Below are 20,063 nucleotides of genomic sequence, written 5' to 3' on the forward strand. Positions count from 1 at the left end.
GTGTGCGTGCGCAGTGCGTGCACAGAGGTAGGCACATTCGTGCAACTCCATGGGAAAGTCATCAATGCCAAGTTTTCTTGTAAGGTGCCTGGAGTTTGGGGGACCAAAAAAGCACCAAAGGTCCTTGGGTGGTGATGAATCTATGGCATAGGGTCGGAAACCACCGCTGCCTTAACTGCATCTTTTCCAGTCTTCCCTATTATCGCATAAGATTGTGGAATAATAGAATCTCAGAGAGAAAGGGCCCTCCGAGGTCTAGTCCAGCCCCTGCTTGCCTGTGACTCCCCTTCTACTCCTACTGAGATTCCCTTCTAAACATCCACCAAATGGAATTCCAGTCTCCAGTTGAAAACCTTCAATGAAGAGACACTCATTAACCCTCTTCCACTTTTGGACAGCTATAACTATAAGAAAATTTTTCCTTGCCTTGAGCCTAAGTCAGTATCTCCTCCATGGCTCTTTATTCTGCCTTCTAGGTCCAAGCAAAGCAAATCTAATCCTGCTTCAGATACTTGAAGATAGCTGTCATGTGCTCCCTCAGCCTTCTCTTCTCCAGACTAAACAAGCCCAGTCCCTTCGACAGAGATCTTCATGAGACATTATATCTCTCACTATTCTTCTCACTATCCTTTTTTCACATGCTCCAACTTGTCAAGAGACTTCCTAAAATGTTGTGCCTAAAAAACAAACAACATTCCTAATGTGGTTTGGCCAGAGTAGGATGCAGTGGGACCATTACCTCCCTTACTGAAGACACTAGGACTCTCAGTGAAGCCCAAGATAGCATTCCACTATGACCATATTGAACTTCAAGGTAACTAAGCCTCCAGATTTTTTTCAAACTCTTCTCCCATCTTATACCTGTAAAGCCAACTTTTTTGAACTCAGTTTAGGACCTGACATTCCTCTCTAATAAGCTTCATATCATTGGATCCAACCCATCATTATATCATCTTGAGATCTTTTTGGGTCCTGAGTCTGTCATACTATCATACACTATGTATATGTCATATCATGTGTTAACTGACTCCTCCAGATTTGTCTTGGAAATAAATTTAATAAACCTGACATTTATGTCATCCAAAACATTGATAAAAATATGAAATAGCATGGAACCAGTGGAGCAGACCATGGGCTGCCTCCATTGAAGCTGATTTGACATACTAACAAATCTAGTTTTAATTGAATTGTTCTTTGGTCATTCAGTGGTGCCTGACTCTTCATGACCCCATTTGGGGTTTTCTTGGCAAAGATATTGGAGTACTTTGCCATTTCCTTCTCCAGTTCATTTTATAGATGAGGAAACTAAGGCAGAGTTAAGTGACTTGCTCAGGGTCACACACCTAGTAAGTGTCTGAGTCCATATTTGAACTCAGGAAGATGATCTTCCAGACTCCAGGCCAGATGCTTTATGCACTGTGATGCCACCTACATTGGAAATCAGGAAAGATGGCATTATCGGGGCCTGAATTATTGTTTTGTTGGTTGCCTGGAATCTAGACTTAGGAAAACAATGCAAAAAATGTTCATAACCAGAGAGCAAACTTAAAAGTGTGTCATACATTTTCAGAGATATGGTTGTTTAACATTTAACATCATACCCCTGCCACCAATTAATCTTACCAGTTTGGGCCAGTTCCTTAGCTCTTTCCTACAGCTGCTAAGGGAATTTTCTGCCATGAATCTACATTCTCCCAGGAAGACATATATGGGACAAGCTTCCTGGGGCCAAACCCACTGTGCTAGAACCTTGAGAAGGCACATAAACAGGATAATATAGAACAGAACTCTGCACCTGAAGTCCATCTACTCTCTGTCAAGAGATGTGAGTAGCAGGCTTCATCGTTGGTCCTTTGGAATTATAGTTAGTCACTGCATGGATCAGAGTTCTTAAGTCTTTCAAAATTATTTCTTTTTCATGATGTTGTTATCATGTAAATTGTTTTCCTAGTCCTGCTCACTTCACTCTGCATCAGTTCATACAAGACTTCTCAGGTTTCTCTGAAATTGTCCATTTCACCATTTCTCACAACACGGGAGTATTCTCTTCTATCCATGTACCAAAATTTGTCCAGCCATTCCCCTGACAGAAGGACATCTCCTTAGTTCACACACACACACACACACACACACACACACACACACACACACACACACACACCCTGAAACACAGACAGAGAAACCCTCCTAAATACACCACAGAAAAATGCCACCACAGGAAAAAAAAAACTTCTTTATGTTTTTTTGTTTGCTTTTTAAAATTTTTATTAGTTTATTTTGATTTATCAATAATCACTTCCATAAGTTCTTGAGTTTAAAATTTTTCTCCCCCTTCCTCCCCACCACACTCCCCAAGACGGCGCACAATCTGATATAGGCTATACATTTACATTCCTATTAAATATATTTTCACATTAGTGGTGTTGTAAGTAAAAATTAAAACCAACAGGAGGAACTATCAGAAAGAGGAAACAAAACTCAACAGAAGAGAAAAAAATAGCAATTCAACTTTCATAGTTCTTTCTTTGGATGTGGATGGCACTTTCCATCACGAGGCCTCTGGAGATGTCTTAGATCCTTGTATTGCTGGGAAGGGTTAAGTCTATCAATATTAGTCATCTCACAACGTGGCTGTTATTGTGTACGGCATTCTCTTGGTTCTGCTCACTTCACTCAGCATCAGACCATACAAGTCTTTCCAGGTTTTTCTGAAGTCAGCCTGTTCATCATTTCTTATAGCACAATAGTATTCCATTACATTCATATACCACAACTTGCTCAGCCATTTTCCCAATTGATGGGCATTCTCTCAATTTCCAATTTTTTGCCACCACAAAAAGAGCTGCTATGAATATTCTTGTACATGTGGGTCCTTTTCCCATTTGTATGATCTCTTTGAAATATAGCCCTAGAAGTGCTATTGCTGGGTCAAAGGATATGCACATAAAAAACTTCTTTAAATAAATATTTTTGTACATGTAGGGTTTTTTTCCTCCATCTTCAATATTTTGGGGAGTATGGGCCTAGTAGAATCAAAGGAGTGTCTATCCCTTTTCATCCTTTTTAAATTTTTGTTCAAGTTTTCCCACAGACCCTCCAAATAAGCATCTACAAAACACAATAATGGGTGTCCTCTTCTTCTCTTGGTATCTTAGGAATACTGAGGCACTGCCTGAGGCTTTCTACTCACATAAGGAAGATTGGACTAGATGGCCTTGGAAATCCCTTCTAGCTCTAAAGCAATCCATTATTCTAGGATCCTTTGAACTATATTTGCATTTTTACTCCATAGAATTTACCACTGGAAAGGGCCCTTAGGACACAGGATGTCAGAGCTGGGAGGGGCCTTGGAACACAGAATGTCAGAGCTGGGAGGGCCCTCAGAACACATTATATCAGAAGAGCCTTAAAGAACATGGCTGTGTATCATAGCAATAAGAAAGCTGGATTTGGAGTCAGAGTTCCTGGGCTAGAATCCTGTCTTTTCCATGCCCCAGGCAAATCATGTGGCCTCTCTAGGGCTCAGTTCCCTTATCTGTAAAATGGTCCTGAGGCCTTCCTCAGTTTGAGTCTACAATCCTGTAGAGTTAGAGACCTCCCTAATGCCATGCACCCTTACTCTCCAGTCACCCCCAAATTATGGTCATCATATTAAAGGTGTGCTATGGCCTGCTCACCCCCACCATGCATATTTGGTCTATTTGCCATTTTCATGATATGAGGACAAAGAGGTCATGATTTGTAGATCTAAGACATGTCTGGAAAAAACACTGATCTTGAGGAAATGGGCTTTGCCAGTCACAGGCACCATGGAATCAGTGAGAGCCTGGCCCAGCTTGTAGCCCTCAAATTTCTCCATCTATTTATCAGGCCACATTGGGTCCATCAATGTTGCTGTAAGACTCTGGATCTCCTGAAGGGTTATGTGTTCCTCTCACAGGTTTTCAGTCCCTGGACTAAAAACAGGGAAGGAATATGTGTTCTGCATCCGGTCGGTCAGTGAAGCTGGAGTGGGAGAGAGGTCAGCAGAAACTGACCCTATCACTGTCAAACAGGCCATCGGTATGTACAAAGGACCTGGAGACTGCCTTTCCAGGACTTGGAGCCATGGGGCAGGGGACAGAAGAGCCATTTCGAGGTCGTATGGGTAGCTCAGTGAAGAGATAGAGCACGGAGGGGGTCCAGCCTGTAGGAGCTCCTTCCCCTATGGCAAATGGCTTGAGCTGTATCACCTTAGGCAAGTCACTTAACCACTCTGGGCCTCCTGGTGCGAGGGCCTCTAGTATCCTTCCCAGTTCCTATCAAGGATCCAATGGTTTTGAGGCAAGAGCTTTGGACTGGGAGGCAAGAGAGCTTGGCTTAATCCAGGCTCTCTTATTACTTGCATGATTTGAGGCAAGTGATTTCACTTGATTCCACTAAGATTCAGAGCTAGAAGATATCTCTGAGATCATCTGGCCAAACTATGTTGTGTTCAATAAGGAAAATGAGGCCCTGGGAAGTAGTTATCCCTTCCACATGATGACTTTCCCCATTGTAGTTTTGATGTATCATGGGTCAGCACAAGAAATTAAATGGGAACTTGGGGGGAGTTTTGTGGAAGCTACGGATGACACGTGAAGGCCAGCAGACAACACAGAAAAAGCTTAGAAACACAGAAATGCATAAAATGTATGTATTGAATATTGAATATTGAGTATTGAAAAACATCACCTCAAATTTTGCCATCAGTGACTGTAAATACCCCATAAAAGAAAAAGAAAAAATTCAGACCTCTTCTCTGGCATGAAGGGAGGGCCAAAAAATGTAATGCAGATTTTCCAGATTGTGGGGCTCCTCCTCCCAACCCCCTCAATGTGGAAGGGATAACTGTGGAAATAACGTGGCCAAGGTCACACATCAATGAGTAGAAGGGCCAGAATTCAAACCCACAGCCTTGGGTCCTTACACTTGGCCTGCTCCTCCCTGAGATTCAGTTTCTTCTTCTGTAAAATGGGGCTGAAGTGAAGGTGGCCAAGAGAAACAATAAAATCAGTTTCAGTCCTGACATTCTACAAGATTTCTCTCAGCCCCAGATGCTGCTGTCTGGAGAAAAGAGCTGGCCTTGAATCTGTCTTTCCTCTCTCATCCTTGTGCCCTCACCCTCAGCCACACCCTCTGCACCCTACGGATTTGCCCTCCTGGCCTGTGGGAAGAATGACATGGTTATTGGGTGGAAGCCCCCAAAACGCCGAGGGGGAGGCAAAATCCTGGGCTACTTCCTGGACCAGCATGAGGAGTCAGAGCCCAAGTGGCAGCCAGTCAACCAGCAGCCGGTGCCTACCCGAGTCTATAAGGTATTCAGCTGGAAAAGCAGCTAGTTGGTCCACTAGCATTCATTAAGCCCCTGCTGTGTGCCGGGCACTGTGCCAAGTGCTGGGGATGTAAAGAAAGGTCACAGACGGTCCCTGCCCTCGAAGGCGTCATAATCTAATGGTGGAGACAGCCATGTACAAACGAGACACATGCAGGTTTACGTAGGGGTAGCCTCAGAGGGAGGGTGCCTAGGACCAGCTTCTCGCAGAAGGTGGGACTTGAACTGAGACTTGAAGGAGAGTCCTAGGCATGGAAGACAGGCAGGAAAAATTCCTGGCATTGGGAAATGGAGTGTCTTGTGTGAGGAGCAGTAAGGAGGCCAATGGCACTGGGTCAGAGCTCATGGAGGAGAGTATCTTAAGGTGTAAGAAGCCAGGGAAGGTAGGAAAGGGCCAAGGAAGGTGGGGGAGGGCTGGGAAGGGAGGGAGGGGCCAGGGAAGGTAGGGAGGGGCCAGGGAAGGTGGGGGAGGGCTGGGAAGGGAGGGAGGGGCCAGGGAAGGTAGGAAAGGGCCAAGGAAGGTAGGGGAGGGCTGGGAAGGGAGGGAGGGGCCAGGGAAGGTAGGAAAGGGCCAAGGAAGGTGGGGGAGGGCAGGGAAGGTAGGGAGGGGCCAGGGAAGGTAGGGAGGGGCCAGGTTATAAAGGACTAAAATAACCAAGCAGAGAACTTTATGTCTGATCCAGGAAGTCACAGGGAGCTACTGGAGTTTATTGCATAAGGCCAGCCAGCTCTCAATTATCTATGCTGCTGCATGTGATGGGGGTCCTCTGAAACAACAGAGAAACCAAAAGTCTTCCAGACTGGGCTCAGGGGTGTGCTGAGTTGAATGCCATCCATGTGTCTCCTCTTAATTCATTTTGATTGGACCAAAGGAAACCATCCCAAAATTAAACATTTTGATTCAATTCAAAAAGCATTTATCAAGGGCCCATTATGTGTTGGGTGAGAGGGGGTGTACATCGTGGATAGAGTCAGGAAGGTAAGACCTAGGTTCAAGTCTAGCCTCTCACATATTGTGGATGAGTGACCTTGCCCTCAAGAAGCTTACATTCTACTCAGAAAAAAAATTGCAAACAAGTCAATACTAGATATATCCAAAGTAACTCCTGGGAGAATCAGGAAAGACTTCACGTATGCAGTGACCCTTGAGCTGAGCCTTGAAGAGATTCTCACTTTGAGAGTCTTATTTGAACTGTCCCATAAATCTACCTGCCCTTTCTTCCTTATCCCTTACTCTCCCATGCCTTTTTCACTGCTTCAGCCCTTTCTTACCCTCATACTTGGGTGTTCCACGTTTTTTCTTCCCTGAAGTTCACTGACCTCCAGGAGGGACATTTCTATCAGTTCCGTGCTCGAGCAACCAACTGGGCAGGTGTAGGCGAGCTCTCGGAGCCTAGCGACCTGTTTGAGTGTAAAGAGTGGACCATGGCCCAGCCAGGTAAGGCTCTGCCTCAGCCCCACACATCTGCCTGGGCCAAATGAAAAGGAGGCCACCAGGTCCCTTCACCATTCTCTCTTTCCCTGTCCCTCTAACCAAGCTACTCCTGTCCATAGTTCCTAATTCATTAACTCAACTCACTTCAGTTTAACAAGCATTCGCTATATAACTACTGCATGCAGGACACTGTGGTGGTCATGGAGAATGCAAAGAAAAATCATCTCTGCCTTCAAGGAGCTTACAATCTACTGGAGGTCAAAGCTGTAGGTCCAAGCCATAAATGAAGCATTGTTTCACTGTGAAAAAAAAAATCAAAACTATTCCTAGTTAATGAGCTGACCCGTTACTCCCTGCCACAACCTGGGCCTTGACCATTGTTTGAGACAAGCCCCATGGAAAGTGCACAGTCTCAGATACTCAGAGCCTGACACTCAGTTGCCAACACCAGCCTCATGTCAGCTCCACAGTTTTCCAAAGCTTAGCTAGTTCTATGTCATTCCAACAGAGTATTAGACTTTGGAGTCAGGAAAATCCAGCTTCAGACACTTACTAGCTATGTGACTATGGGCAAGTCACTTAATTTCTGTCTGCCTCAGTTTCTGTATCTATAAAATGGGAATAATAGTAGCACCTACCCCACAGGAATGTTGTGAGAATTAAATGAAATGAAATAGTATATGTAAAGTGTTATATAAATACTGCTGCTGCTACTGCTACTTCTACTATTCCTACTATACTATTACTAGTCTACTACTAGTAATAATTGTCTACTACTAATAGTAGTCTACTACTAGCAATAATAGTTTGCCACTAGTAGTAATAGTCTACTACTAGTCTACCACTACTACTTCCCCACCACTATCACCACCACCACCACCACCACAACTACCACTACTACTACTAGTACTGCTACTAATACTATTGCTGCTATTACTACTACCACCCCCACCCCCACCACCATCCCAGGTGAGTTCTCCACTGCCAAGTATGCTGACTGTTGACAAATCTCCCCTCCTATATCTCCCTCTCCTCTTCTGCAGGACCTCCATATGATGTGAGGGCTTCTGAGGTGAGGGCCAGTTCCCTAATGCTGCGTTGGGAGCCCCCACTGTACAAAGGAGTGGGGCCCGTCACTGGCTATCATGTGAGTGTCCAAGAAGAAGGCTCCGAGAAATGGGAGCCACTGGTCCCAGGTCCTGTCTCAGACACCCACCTGAGAGTGAGTACCTGTCCCCTGCTCAGAGCATCCATGATTCCCTACTTCCCCCCCGCATGTAAGATCTCATTGGTGAAATGGGAAGTTAATCATCTCCCTGACCAAATGAGTCCTCTCAGTCCACTTGATGAGATTACATCATGAGCAACTTTGGTCAGAGTGCACTCTGGCTCCACGGGAGGGTGCCCCTGGCTCATAAAGGTTCTCATCAAATGGATTAGGGGGATTCCACTGATTCGTTGTCCCCCCTGATCGATCTCTCACTTGCTCACTCCCCACCCTTATTCTACACTAGGAGAAATGGAAGCCTAGAGAGTCAGAAGATTAGCCAGGATGCTGGGTCAAGGTCCAGAATAGAATTCAAAATTCCTGACTCCCAGGTTGAGAAGGTAGTGACTCTGTAAGGGGAATAGCTACCCCTAACTTTGGCAGGGGGATCTACTGCTTATGTCTCTGTTCCAAGGCCAACAGGTAGTAATCAAAGACAACTTGGCAGGAGATAGTTGCCTCTTTGATGCTTGTCTGTGGCCAAGGTGCAAACCCAGGAGGGCATCTGCCAAGCCCCCAGCCTGCTCCAGACCACATTCCCAAAGATCAGTTGATGTAAACTCAGGAAATACCAGCTCATTTAAAAATGAATATCAATAAGAAAGAATTAGGAAAATATAACTCCTCCCCCCACCACCTCTGCCATCCACCAATCATAGGAGGGATTTCATGGCAAATAGAAACACTTGGAGATTACTCCTTCCTGCTTTGGATTCTCTATACTGGAAGGCATAGATAACCAGGAGAGGGCTACTTATAAGTGCCAGACTCAAGAATCAGGTAGCTAGGGTTTTATTCTGCACATTAATATCATGGGGCAGTGTCAAGAGCCAGAAATTGGAAGCCAAAAGTCCTGAGACCTAATCCCAACTCTTCAATTAATAGACCGTGTGGCCTTGAAAAATTACATATTTCTGGACCTCAGTGTTTCCATCTGCAAAATGAAGGAGAAGGTTGGATTATGATCTAGGAGGTCCCAAGCAATGCTGACTTTCTCTTCTCTAAGGTCCTGCTCAGCTCTGACATCTTATGTTCTAAGGGACCTCCCATTTCTGACATTCTGTGTTCTAAGAACCCTCCCAGCTCTAACATCTTATGTTCTAAAGCCCCTCCCACTTCTGATGTTCTCTGTGCTAAGGCCTCTCCTACTTTTTATAATTCTGTGTTCTAATTTCTTTCCCAACATTGATGTTCTGTGTCTAAAGCCCCTCCCCACTCTATGTTCCGAGGTCCTTTCTAGCTCTAACATTTTATGTTCTAATGTCCCTTTCAGCTTTGACATTATGTGTTCTAAGATCTTTCCCAGCACCAATGTTTTAAAGTCCCTCACATTTCTAACATTCCATATTCCTTCTAACATCCTATGTTCTAAGATCTCTCCTATCTCTAACATTCGATGTTCTGATATCCCTTCCAGATTTGACATTCTGGGTTCTAAGGGCTCTCCCAGTTCTAACATTCTATATTCCACTGTCACTTCCTGTTCTGACATTTTGTATTCTGAAGTCCCTTTCAGTCCTGCCTGTCTACATAAGTCTATGACTAAATGGTTAGTCTTCATGCCCTAATTTGGGACAGCTAATGGCCCTCATGGAGAGCAAGGAAGCAGGATTCCCTTGGCCACATGTCCTTGGCCAAAACACAGTAGGATGACTGCAACAGGTCATGGCCCTACCAGCCCCCAGCTCATGGGATACCTAGTTTTCACCTACTTCATTAACATGATGGGCATTTTTCTGGAGATGGAGAATTGGTTCTCTGCTATTGGTGATGGAGCTTTCTTGGTCTCCCCAGGTTTCAGACTTGGAACCAGGAAAAAGTTACAAGTTTCAGGTACAGGCTGTGAATTCAGCTGGGATAGGGCAGCCATCTCTGCCCTCTGACCCTGTTTTCATGGAAGATAAACCAGGTAGGGGGGCTTAGAAGAGAGTTGATTAAGGGTGGGGGTGGTCAAGACTGGGAAGGCTATATTATCTGAGGCAGAAAGGCACTGAGTCACATTGAGGACATTGTCAACCCCCAACCCCTGCCCCATTCTATATACTCCTTCCTTCTCTGCTTCCTTCTTTTTTCCAAACCCCACTCCAACACCTCCATATACCACACCATCCCCTAACTTTCCCTTTGCCCCATCTTCTCCGTCTCCATTTCATATTTTTCCTCTCCATGTTCACTTTGGGAATTATCTACAGCTCATGTTTAGACCCAGTTTGACTTCTCCTCCCCCAGTCCTTGGAGTCCCTGGAGCCCCTTCTCTTGGCCTCAGTTTCCTCATCTGTAAAAAGAGGGAGTTGGATTAGCTGACCTCTAAGGTCCTTTGCAGCTCCAAATCTATGAATCTGTTATCCTATTCTATATTCTAACATTCTAAGGTCCACCCCCTACACATGTTCTATGTTCTAAAGCCCTTTCCAGATCTGATATTTTACATTCTAAGGCTCCTTCTAGCTCTGACATTGTATGTTCTAAGGTTTACTCCCTTACCCTCACATCTGACATTCTATATTCTAAAGTTCCGTCTACATGTGATATTCTATGTTCTGAAGTTTCTCCGATGTTCTAAGGCTCCTTCCAGTTCTAACATTCTAAGATCCCTCCTAGTGCTGACATTACCTGTTATAAGATGCCAACTCTGACCTCCTATTTTCTAAAGTCCCTCCTACCTCAAATATCCTGTACTCTAAGACCACGTCCAAGGGTGATACTCTGGGTTCTAAGGTTCCTCTGACAGTATATGCTCTGAGTCTCATTCCAACTCTTCCATCCTATACAAGGGAGTTCTGAGCCTCCTTCCCTCTCTCCTCCTCACTTTGCTTCCCTTTCCCTCAGCATGGCTGATACATAAAGCACTGGGCTGGGAATCAGTATGCCTGGGTTCTATTACCAGCGGTACCAGTGACTTGCCATGTGACCTTAAGGAAGTTCTTTTGACTGAGAGGAGGGAGGTCCCAGTCTTTTTACTTTTGTTCTTCCTGGTGCATGGCCCTGGCTGTTGTGCACAAGCAGTCCCTGGGAGAATGAATGCTGACTGGTGTGGGGACCTAGGCTCATAAGCACCATGGAGGACTGAGGTGTTATGTCTTTCCTCAGATGCCAGGGAAATCAAAGTTGGTGTGGATGAAGAAGGCTGTATTTACATGGCTTTTGAGGCCCCTGAGGCTCCAGATTCTTCTGAGTTTGAATGGGCAAAGGATTATGAGGGTCCTCCAGACCCACAGAGAGTCACAGTGAAAGATGGCATCTGCAGGTATATGTGGGGAACAACTCACCCATCAGCTGTTTTTTCACTCCCTCATAAGGAAATTAGTCCTAGCTCTGCTGCTGCCTAGCTGGGTGACTGTGAGCAAGCCACTTGAGTCTCTGAGTCTGATAACATAGCTTCCAATGCTAATATCTTATATTCTAATACCCCTCCCAGCCCAGACAGTCTGTGTTCTAACAGCCTTCCTAGCTCTGACATTCTGTGTTCTAAGAGCCCTCCCAGATCTGACATCCTATATTCTAATACCCCTCCCAGTTCTGACATCCCGTGTTCTAAGGACCCTCCCAGCTCTGACATTCTGTGTTCTAAGGGCTCTCACAGCTCTGACCTTCTGTGTTCTAAGGGACGTCTCGGATGTGACTTTCCACGTTTTAAGAAGCCTTCTAGCTCTAATAGCCTCTGCCCCTTTCAGCTCTAGCATTCTATGTTCTCAAGTGCTTTCTATTGCTCCCTGACCTTCCCTTCCAAGGATACAAAGTAATGTAGAGGAAACCTGGGTTTATCAAAGCCCTTCATTGAGCCTATGTAGTTCTGGATAAAAGTTAAGAGGTCTGGGCCTGCTGCACACACAGCTCAAGTCCTAACGATGGAACAGTGGCCCTTACATTTATCAAGCCACATTCCCTTCTCCACTCTCACGGGATTAGGTCCCCCCCTATTCTTCCCAGCTTAGTCACCAGTCCCAGACATCCTGCCTTACTTGTTCTTCATCATCGCTCGTGTTAGCATAGTCCTGCCACTCACTGTCTTTGGGATAAAGTTTGCTTATGTAAGAGCTGCTCATCCTCGGTCTCCCAGGATAGGCAGTAGCTGTCATTCCTTCTTTTTATTGCCCTTTGCCTCCTTTCTTCTCAAATCTATTCCATTTCCCAGATGACCAGTCAGCAGCCCTTAGAATGTAGACACATCTCCTAACAAACGGTTAGGAGGCAATGGAAGAGTAGCCCCTGGTGGCTCTTTTAGGCCATCAGGAGCATTATCAGGCTGCTTCCTAAGAGTGAAACCAGACACTTCCCCATCACCCCAGCCCAGGCTGTCCCTTGGCTGCCATAACACCTTCTAGTTCTGACCTAGTATTACCTTAAGGTTTTTTCTAGTAACTAACCTTCTATGCTACAACATTCTATGTTCTAAGTTCCCTTGCAGTCCAAACCATTCTGTTAGAGGCAGGCTGGTCACAGTGTAAAGAGAGCTGATTTCAATATGAGAGGACACAAGTTCAAATCCTGCCCCAAACACTTCTTACATATGCGACCTGGGGCAAGTCATATTTCTTTAGGTCTCAGTTTCCTCATCTGCAAAATGGGGAGAGAATTGAATAAGATTAATGCTAACGTCACTACTGGGTCTAAATCTAAGCTCTCTTTGAATACTTATATTCTAAGTTCTTTTCCAGCCTTCCTATTTTCTGTTGTAAAGTCCTTCCTATCTCTGACCATCTTATGATTTTTTTTATTTGATCCTATTCAAAAAAGTCTTTTTATTTTGTCTGTTCAGTCCTTGGTTTCAAGCAGCAGTGAACAGGTCAGCAGAAAGAACAAGAAGTGGAATGGAGAAATCCAATCTTGTTATTTACACCATTTATTGGGCTCCCATTGTGTCAGATCCTCACGCTAAACTCTGCGAAGGTGGGGATAACAGAATGAGGATAACAGGGTCCCTGCTCTCCAGGAGCCAACACAGGAGGCACACAGGGACTCATCCAAGGGCATTGTTCATCCAGAGCATTAAATGCAAGGAAATATGGCGCCACCTTCCATGCTAGAAGAATGACCATGGAGGGTGGAGGGAAGGGGAGGGCTGTGAATCAGAGATCCCAAGTAGACATAGAATTAAAGAACCATCCTGAGGCTAATATCCCTAACTTCAAGGCCTGTGGCTGTGCCTATACTGTTGTCCAGCAAACCCTGGATGAGCCCAGATCTGGGTCAGCTTTGTGGGGATAGAGCACCAGAGCCACAAGCTGCCCCATACCGTGTGTGTAGGCCTACTTAGGGGCATCTTCAGAAGGGCACCCAAAGGCCCCACCTGTCCTTCTAGAGTGCTGCTTTCTTCCTCTCCTGAAGAGATCTGATACGCCCACCCAAACATTATTCTGAACTTCCCTGTTAATAATAATAAACAACAAAGATAGGTCGTCTGGCTTCCAGAAAGCTCTTCTTGAAATATTACTTCTTTGGCCCTGATAATGACTTCAGGCAGGGCATTCCCAATGAAGAACTCTTCTCTGCCGATGCAGATCAACACCTTTTCTTAGGAACTTGACAGAGACACCAAGAGGTTAAGTCCCCTACCCAGATTCACACAGCCAGAAAGTATCAATGGCGGAACTCAAACTCAGGTCCTTCTGACTCCAAAACCAAAATTCACTGTGCTAACATGAGACGATAAAAAGAGCAATAGTGACACTCACATCTCTATAGGGAGAGAAGAGAGAGAGCAAACATTTATTAATTCACTTTAATTTATTTATTAATGTTTATTATTGCTCTGTGATAGACACTCTGCGATATTCACAACAGGTCAGTGAGGTCGGTGCCATTATTGTCCCCATTTTACACTTGAGGAAACTGAGGCAGGTAGCAGTGAAGTGACTTGCCCAGGGTTTCACAGCTAGTAAATGTCTTGGATTTAATCTCATGTCTAACTGACTCCAGGTCCTGTGTCCTTGGTCACTATGGTGCCACCTAGGTGCCACTTCATAGTTTTTTTAATCATTATTTATGTATTTACTTTAAACATTCTTTTCTTTTTAAGTTTTGAGTCCTAGATTCTCTGACTCCCTCCCACAGCCTCTTCTACCCACTAAGAAGGCAAACAATATGGTAACAATTATATAACAATCATGCAAAACATATTAGCTGTATTTCAAAAATTAAAAGAAAATAAAGAAAGTGAGAAAATTATACTTCAATTAGCACTCAGAGTTCATCAGTTCTCTCTCTGATGGTGGAGACCATTTTCTCATCACAAGTCCTTTGGAATTGTCATGGATTATTGCGTTGATCAGAGTAGCCTAGGCTTTCACAGTGGATCATCATTACAGCTTCACTGTTACTATGCACAATGGTCTCCTGGTTCTTCTCACTTCACTTTGCATCGGTTCATAGAGGTCTTGCCATGTTTCTCTGAAATCATCCTTCTCATCATTTCTTAGAGCACAGTAGTACTACATCACAATCATATGCATGTTATAGTTTATAAAAGCACATTACATCCATTATCTCACTGTATCCTCACAATAGTCTGGGGTGTGGGTGGGGCTTAGGAGGAGGGAGAGAATATGGAGGAGGGATAGGGAGTGCTATTATTATAATCTCTAGTTTACAGATAAGACAGCTAAGGCTCAGAGATGAAAACTACCTTGTTTTAGATGGGCTCATGTTACTCTACTCCCCTGTCATTGGCAGATTGTAACAGGTCTTTGTTTCACTATCAGTTTGAGCTCTGAACTCAAGATTCATAACCTCAGAGGATTTAGAATTGACTGTAAGAGACTTGGAGTGGGCAGCTAGGTGACACCATAATGCATAGAGCGCTTGGCCTAGAGTCAGCATGACTCATCTTCCTGAGTTCAAATCTGGCCTCAGACAGTTACTAGCCATGTGACCCTGGGCAAGTCATCAACCCTGTTTGCCTCAGTTTTCTCATAAAATGAGCTGGAGAGGGAAATGGCAAACCACTCCAATATCTTTGCCAAGAAGATCCCAAAAGGGGTCATGAAGAGTCAGACATGACCCACCTCCCAGCATTGTTGTGAAGATAAAAATGAGATATTTATAAAAAGCTTTGCACTCCTGAAAATGCTTTATAAATGTTAGCTATTATTGTTAATTATCTATCCTGCTCAACTGAATTTGTTCTAATTTACTTCTTGTATTAATTTTCCATTGTGAATTCCAAAGTCGATTTGAGAGTGCCTTTCATTCTTGCCCAAGGCTCCAAAATTGTTAGCTATGGCTCTTCACTATTTGATCTCTGAGGTTCCTGGTAGCCCTACAACCTGTGGTCCTATTTCAGAGGATCACAGATTATGAGTTAGAAGGGATCCCCAAGGCTACCTAGTATAATCCCCTCATTTTACAGATAGAGTACTGAGTCCCAGAGAGAGGAAGGGATTTGTTAGAGGTCACTTGATAAGCTGGAAAGCCAGGGACTGAGCCTATGTCTCCTGACTCCAAGGTCAGCACATTCTCCCCTGTACCACATTGCCTTCATGGCTTTGTAGGGCCAGCTAAGATGCCTTGAGATCGAGCTGAAGGGGAGGGGAATGTATTTGAGAACCCAGGGAAATGAATGTTTGGGTGTGCAAAAACCTAATCATGGAACCTCTTATTTCATCCCCTTCTAGCTCTAAGATAATCCTGAAGGAACCAGGCAAAGAAGACCTAGGAGTGTATTCAGTGACAGTCACAGATGCAGATGAAGACATTTCAGCAAGTCATACTCTGACTGAGGAAGGTGAGCTGCCCTCACCCTTGACACTACCCCTGGAGGGTAGTAGAAAGGACATTGGCCTAGTGCTTGATCCTTTGTTTATGTGTTGTCTCCTGAACTGGGCAGCTAGGTGGTGCAGTGGACAGGGTGTTGGACCTGGAGTCAGGAAGGCTTATCTTCCTAAGTTCAAATCTGAGCTCAGACACTTACCAGCTGTGTGACCCTGGGCAAGTCACTTAATGCTGTTTACCTCAGTTTTCTCATCTGTCAAATGAGCTAGAAGAGGAAATGGCAAACCACTCCAATATCTTTGCCAAGAAAACCCCAAATGGGATCATGAAGAGTCAGACATGACTGAAAACTACTGAACAATTCCTCCATTCAACTGTGAGCTCCTTGAAGCAGGGACTGTCAATTTTTATTGTTATTTGTTGCTATTTAGTTGTGTCTAGTTCTTTGTGACCCCATTTGGGGTTTTCTTGACAAACATACCAGAGTGATTTGCCATTTCCTTCTCCAGCTCATTTTACAAATGAGGAAATGAGACAAACAGGGTTCAGTGACTTGGCCAGGATTATACAGCTAACATCTGATCCAGATTTGAACTCAGGTCTTCCTGACTCCAAGTCAGGTGCTCTATTCATGATGAAGGACTGGCCAAAAGATCATGTCACAAAAAGATCTGTTGAATGAACTGGCCATGTTTAGCATTGAGAGAATGAGACGTGGCAGGGCAACATGGGTGGGAATAGGGATCAACAGAGGCCATGATCACTGTCTTCAAGTACCTCAAGAGGGAGCACCTAGTGGAGAAATGCTTGGCCCAGAGGGCAGAACCAGAAGCTATGGACATTGCACAGAAGCACACCTACGCAGGTGGAACTAGCCCAGAGTGGGACAGGCTTCTTCAGGCGCGTGTTCCCCCTATTCTCCTGGGAGCCCCTTCCCCACTGGAGGGGTCCAAGAAAAGGCAGCAGATCGCGTGACAGATGGGCAGCAGAGGAGATTTTTGTTCAGATACCAGGAGGACCAAACGGATGCTGATGTTCCTTTCAAAGCTGAGATTCCGTGAGAAGCGAGAGCACAAATGAGAGCACGGGGCTGCAGAACTGACCAGACAGTCCCTTAGAGACCATCTCATCCAATCACATTATTTCATAGATGAGAAGACAGAGGCTCCAAGACATGAAATGACTTGCTGAAAGTCCCACAGATTGCAAGTATCAGAACTTGGATTTGGACCTAGTTCTACACCAGACCCAAAACTCTTTCCATCACTAGGTCAAATCAACAAACATTTACTAAGTGCTTATTATCAGGCACTGTGCTAAGAGCTGGGGTTACAAATTGAAACAAGAAAGTTAGTCCCTGCCCTCAAGGAGCTTACATTCTAATAAAGGAAGACAACACATAAAAAGACAGGGTGGAGCAGAGAAGGTCCCTGAGAGGGGAGGATGCTAGAGAAAGTCCAAAGAATCAGGAATGGAGCCTAGAGAGGCCTTATGTGCATATGAAGGCATTTGATAAACTATAGGTCATCATGCCCTACATGAGGTTTAGGGGATGTCTCATGTATTTGAGCTGTTGACTTGTGACTTCAATTTGATCTCCCATTTGCTCTTCCCTGCTCTAGAACTGGACAAGCTGAAGAAATTGAGCCATGAGATCAAAAACCCAGGTGAGTATACCAAGCTGTGGTGGAAAACCGTCCAGCTCAGGACTCAGGGCAAAGATATCACTGTGCCTGGTTCTGAAGCTGAGATCCCTGGTCTAAAGCACAGGACTCCTGAGCTTAGAAAAGACTGTCAAGACCATTTGAATTATTGAATGCTAAGGATGAGCTCAAAGGTGGTATCAAAGTGATAAGAGGAATAGGAGAAGGAAGGGAGAGGGAAGGGATGATAGAGCCAGACGAGCGGTTCTTTCCTTCTGTTTCCTAGTGATTAAGCTGATATCCGGCTGGAACATTGATATCCTTGACCATGGAGAGGTTCGTCTGTGGCTGGAGGTTGAAAAATTATCTCCCGCAGCTGAGCTGCATTTAATCTTCAATAACAAAGAGCTCATCAGCTCTCCAGTAAGTGTGTGCTCAGAATTCCTACACACAAGTTCCCCTCCCCCAACTCACCCTCCCTCCCTAATTCCCTTTGTTCCCTGGCTATCATCACTAACAGAGATCAGCACGGAGGCAGTGTAGAAGAACAGAAAACATCCTAGACCAGGAATCAGAGGACCTGGGTTGGTTTAATTTTTGTGTGTGAATTGGGGAGAAGGGGAATCTTTTTACGCATACACTATTCGGACAATTATCATGCAATGTAATGCATGTTAATTCAACACATGTATGAAGTAGACTATAAGCTACCAGGGGGGCAGGGACCATATTATTTTTGGGTTTGTGTCTCCAGCACCCAGGACAGTTCTCTGCATGTACCAAGTGCTTAATAAATGTTTGTTGAATTGGGCTTGCCAGAAGTTAAATTGAAGTGGGGAAGAGGCTGGAAGGTTAGTTCTTAGATACCATCTAGTTCAACCCTTTGGTTTTTGTTTTTAATTAATTTATTTTAATTTATCGACAATCATTTCCATAAGCTTTTGAGTTTTAAATTTTTCTCCCTCTCCGTCTCCACCTCCTTCCCCAAGACAGTGTGCAAATCTGATATAGGCTATACATATACATTCCTATTAAACATATTTGCACATTAGTGATGCTATAAGTAAGAATTAGAACCAATAGGAGGAACCACCACAAAGAGGAAACAAAACACAACAGAAGAGAGAAAAAAAAAATAGCAAATAGTCTGCTTCAACCTGCATCCAAACTCCATAGTTCTTTCTTTGGATGTGGATAGCATTTTCCATCATGAGGCCTTTGGAGATGTCTTAGATCCTTGTATTGCCAAGAAGGGTTAAGTCTATCAATACTAGTCATTGCACAACGTGGCTGTTACTATGTACAATGTTCTCCTGGTTCTGCTCACTTCACTCAGCATCAGACCATACAAGTCTTTCCAGTCAACCCTTTGTTTTAAAAAATGAGGAAAATGAAGCTTACAAAGATTAAGTGCCTTGCCCAAAGTCACTAGTAAGTGGCAGAAATGGGACTTGAACTCAGTTCTCCTGACTTCCATTGAAGTCCTTTTCCCTCTCTGTTTTGTTTTCCCAGACACACAAAATCAATTTTGACAGAGAAAAGGGACTTGTGGAACTGACTATTCAAAATTTCTCTGATGAAGACATGGGAACGTATACAGCTCAGCTCCAAGATGGAAAAGCTAAGAACCAGATCACTCTGGCCCTGGTGGACGATGGTAAGTAAAAGCAGACACTTCCCCAACTGACTTTTTGCAAGGATTTATTATGGCATAGAAGTAATGTCAACAAATCTATGAGGAGAGAGGTACTCACTCTCTCCTTCTTCTACAACCTCTGAGACAAGCCCTACCTCCCAAGCATCCTGTATGGTCCCCTGGAACCTCTTCCACTTTACCTAGGCCAGCTTTCCACACATGGCACCCTCTTCTTCCCACAAAGCAAACCTCATTCCACCATTCCACCCCCTTCTCTGAGCAAGGCTGCCCAGGCAAGATTGTCAAGGAGGCAAAGTTGAGCTCCCCACCTCCCCAAAGCCCTCTAAGGTACTAGTGATCACTGAAGTGACAATTAATGGCCAAAGCGTTACTGAGAACTAAGGTTTTCACACCTAGCTAATGTATAGCCAGGTGTATCATCTGTTAACTACATTAGCTACATTAGCTGGTGAGCAATCTATTAAGAGCCTGGCATATGCCTGGCACTGTGCCAGGGATACTAAGACAAAAGTGGGACAGTCCTTTGTCTTCACTGTGCCTGCATCCTGGGCCATTCCCAGTCTTCTTGACATTTGTCTTGCCACTAGATTTCAATGACTCTGGAGGAAAGAGTGAGGCTGATGATTTTGCACAACCCTGCCTCGATTAAGTCCAATTCAAGACATCATCTTCATGATGTCATTGGTTCTCTTCAAGAACAAAGATCAACAACAACAACATTCTATGGAGGAAGATAATTATATTATATTACATTATATTACATTACATTACATTACATTATATTATATTATATTATATATATTATATTATATTATATTATATTATATTATATATTATATTATGTATCCTATAAATACATACGAAATATGTACCAAATAAATACCTGGAAATTGGGGGGGAGGTTTCAACTGATAATTAAAATACAGTGGAGGAAGGAGGAGAGGCAAAGTAAGTGTAATTGGAGGATAAAGGAGGTTTAGGTTCTAGAAGACAAATTT

The 20,063-nt window shown here is 44.2% G+C and overlaps 1 protein-coding gene across 1 annotated transcript in view; it reads left to right on the forward strand.

The window, feature by feature from the left end:
- The window catches only part of MYOM3 (myomesin 3), an 82,307-nt gene that overhangs the window by 38,918 nt on the left and 23,326 nt on the right, over window positions 1-20,063 (forward strand). Inside the window, exons 17-26 of the mRNA XM_020983103.2 lie at window positions 3,941-4,062; window positions 5,149-5,336; window positions 6,665-6,791; window positions 7,832-8,010; window positions 9,850-9,964; window positions 11,146-11,302; window positions 15,669-15,778; window positions 17,388-17,432; window positions 17,695-17,831; window positions 18,921-19,065. Of these exons, the coding sequence (XP_020838762.1) occupies window positions 3,941-4,062; window positions 5,149-5,336; window positions 6,665-6,791; window positions 7,832-8,010; window positions 9,850-9,964; window positions 11,146-11,302; window positions 15,669-15,778; window positions 17,388-17,432; window positions 17,695-17,831; window positions 18,921-19,065 (1,325 nt within the window). The remainder of the gene's footprint in view (window positions 1-3,940; window positions 4,063-5,148; window positions 5,337-6,664; window positions 6,792-7,831; window positions 8,011-9,849; window positions 9,965-11,145; window positions 11,303-15,668; window positions 15,779-17,387; window positions 17,433-17,694; window positions 17,832-18,920; window positions 19,066-20,063) is intronic.

This window comes from Phascolarctos cinereus, unplaced genomic scaffold (assembly GCF_003287225.1).
Source record: "Phascolarctos cinereus isolate Bilbo 61053 unplaced genomic scaffold, phaCin_HiC Scaffold_726;HRSCAF=1367, whole genome shotgun sequence".
Taxonomy (NCBI): domain Eukaryota; kingdom Metazoa; phylum Chordata; class Mammalia; order Diprotodontia; family Phascolarctidae; genus Phascolarctos; species Phascolarctos cinereus.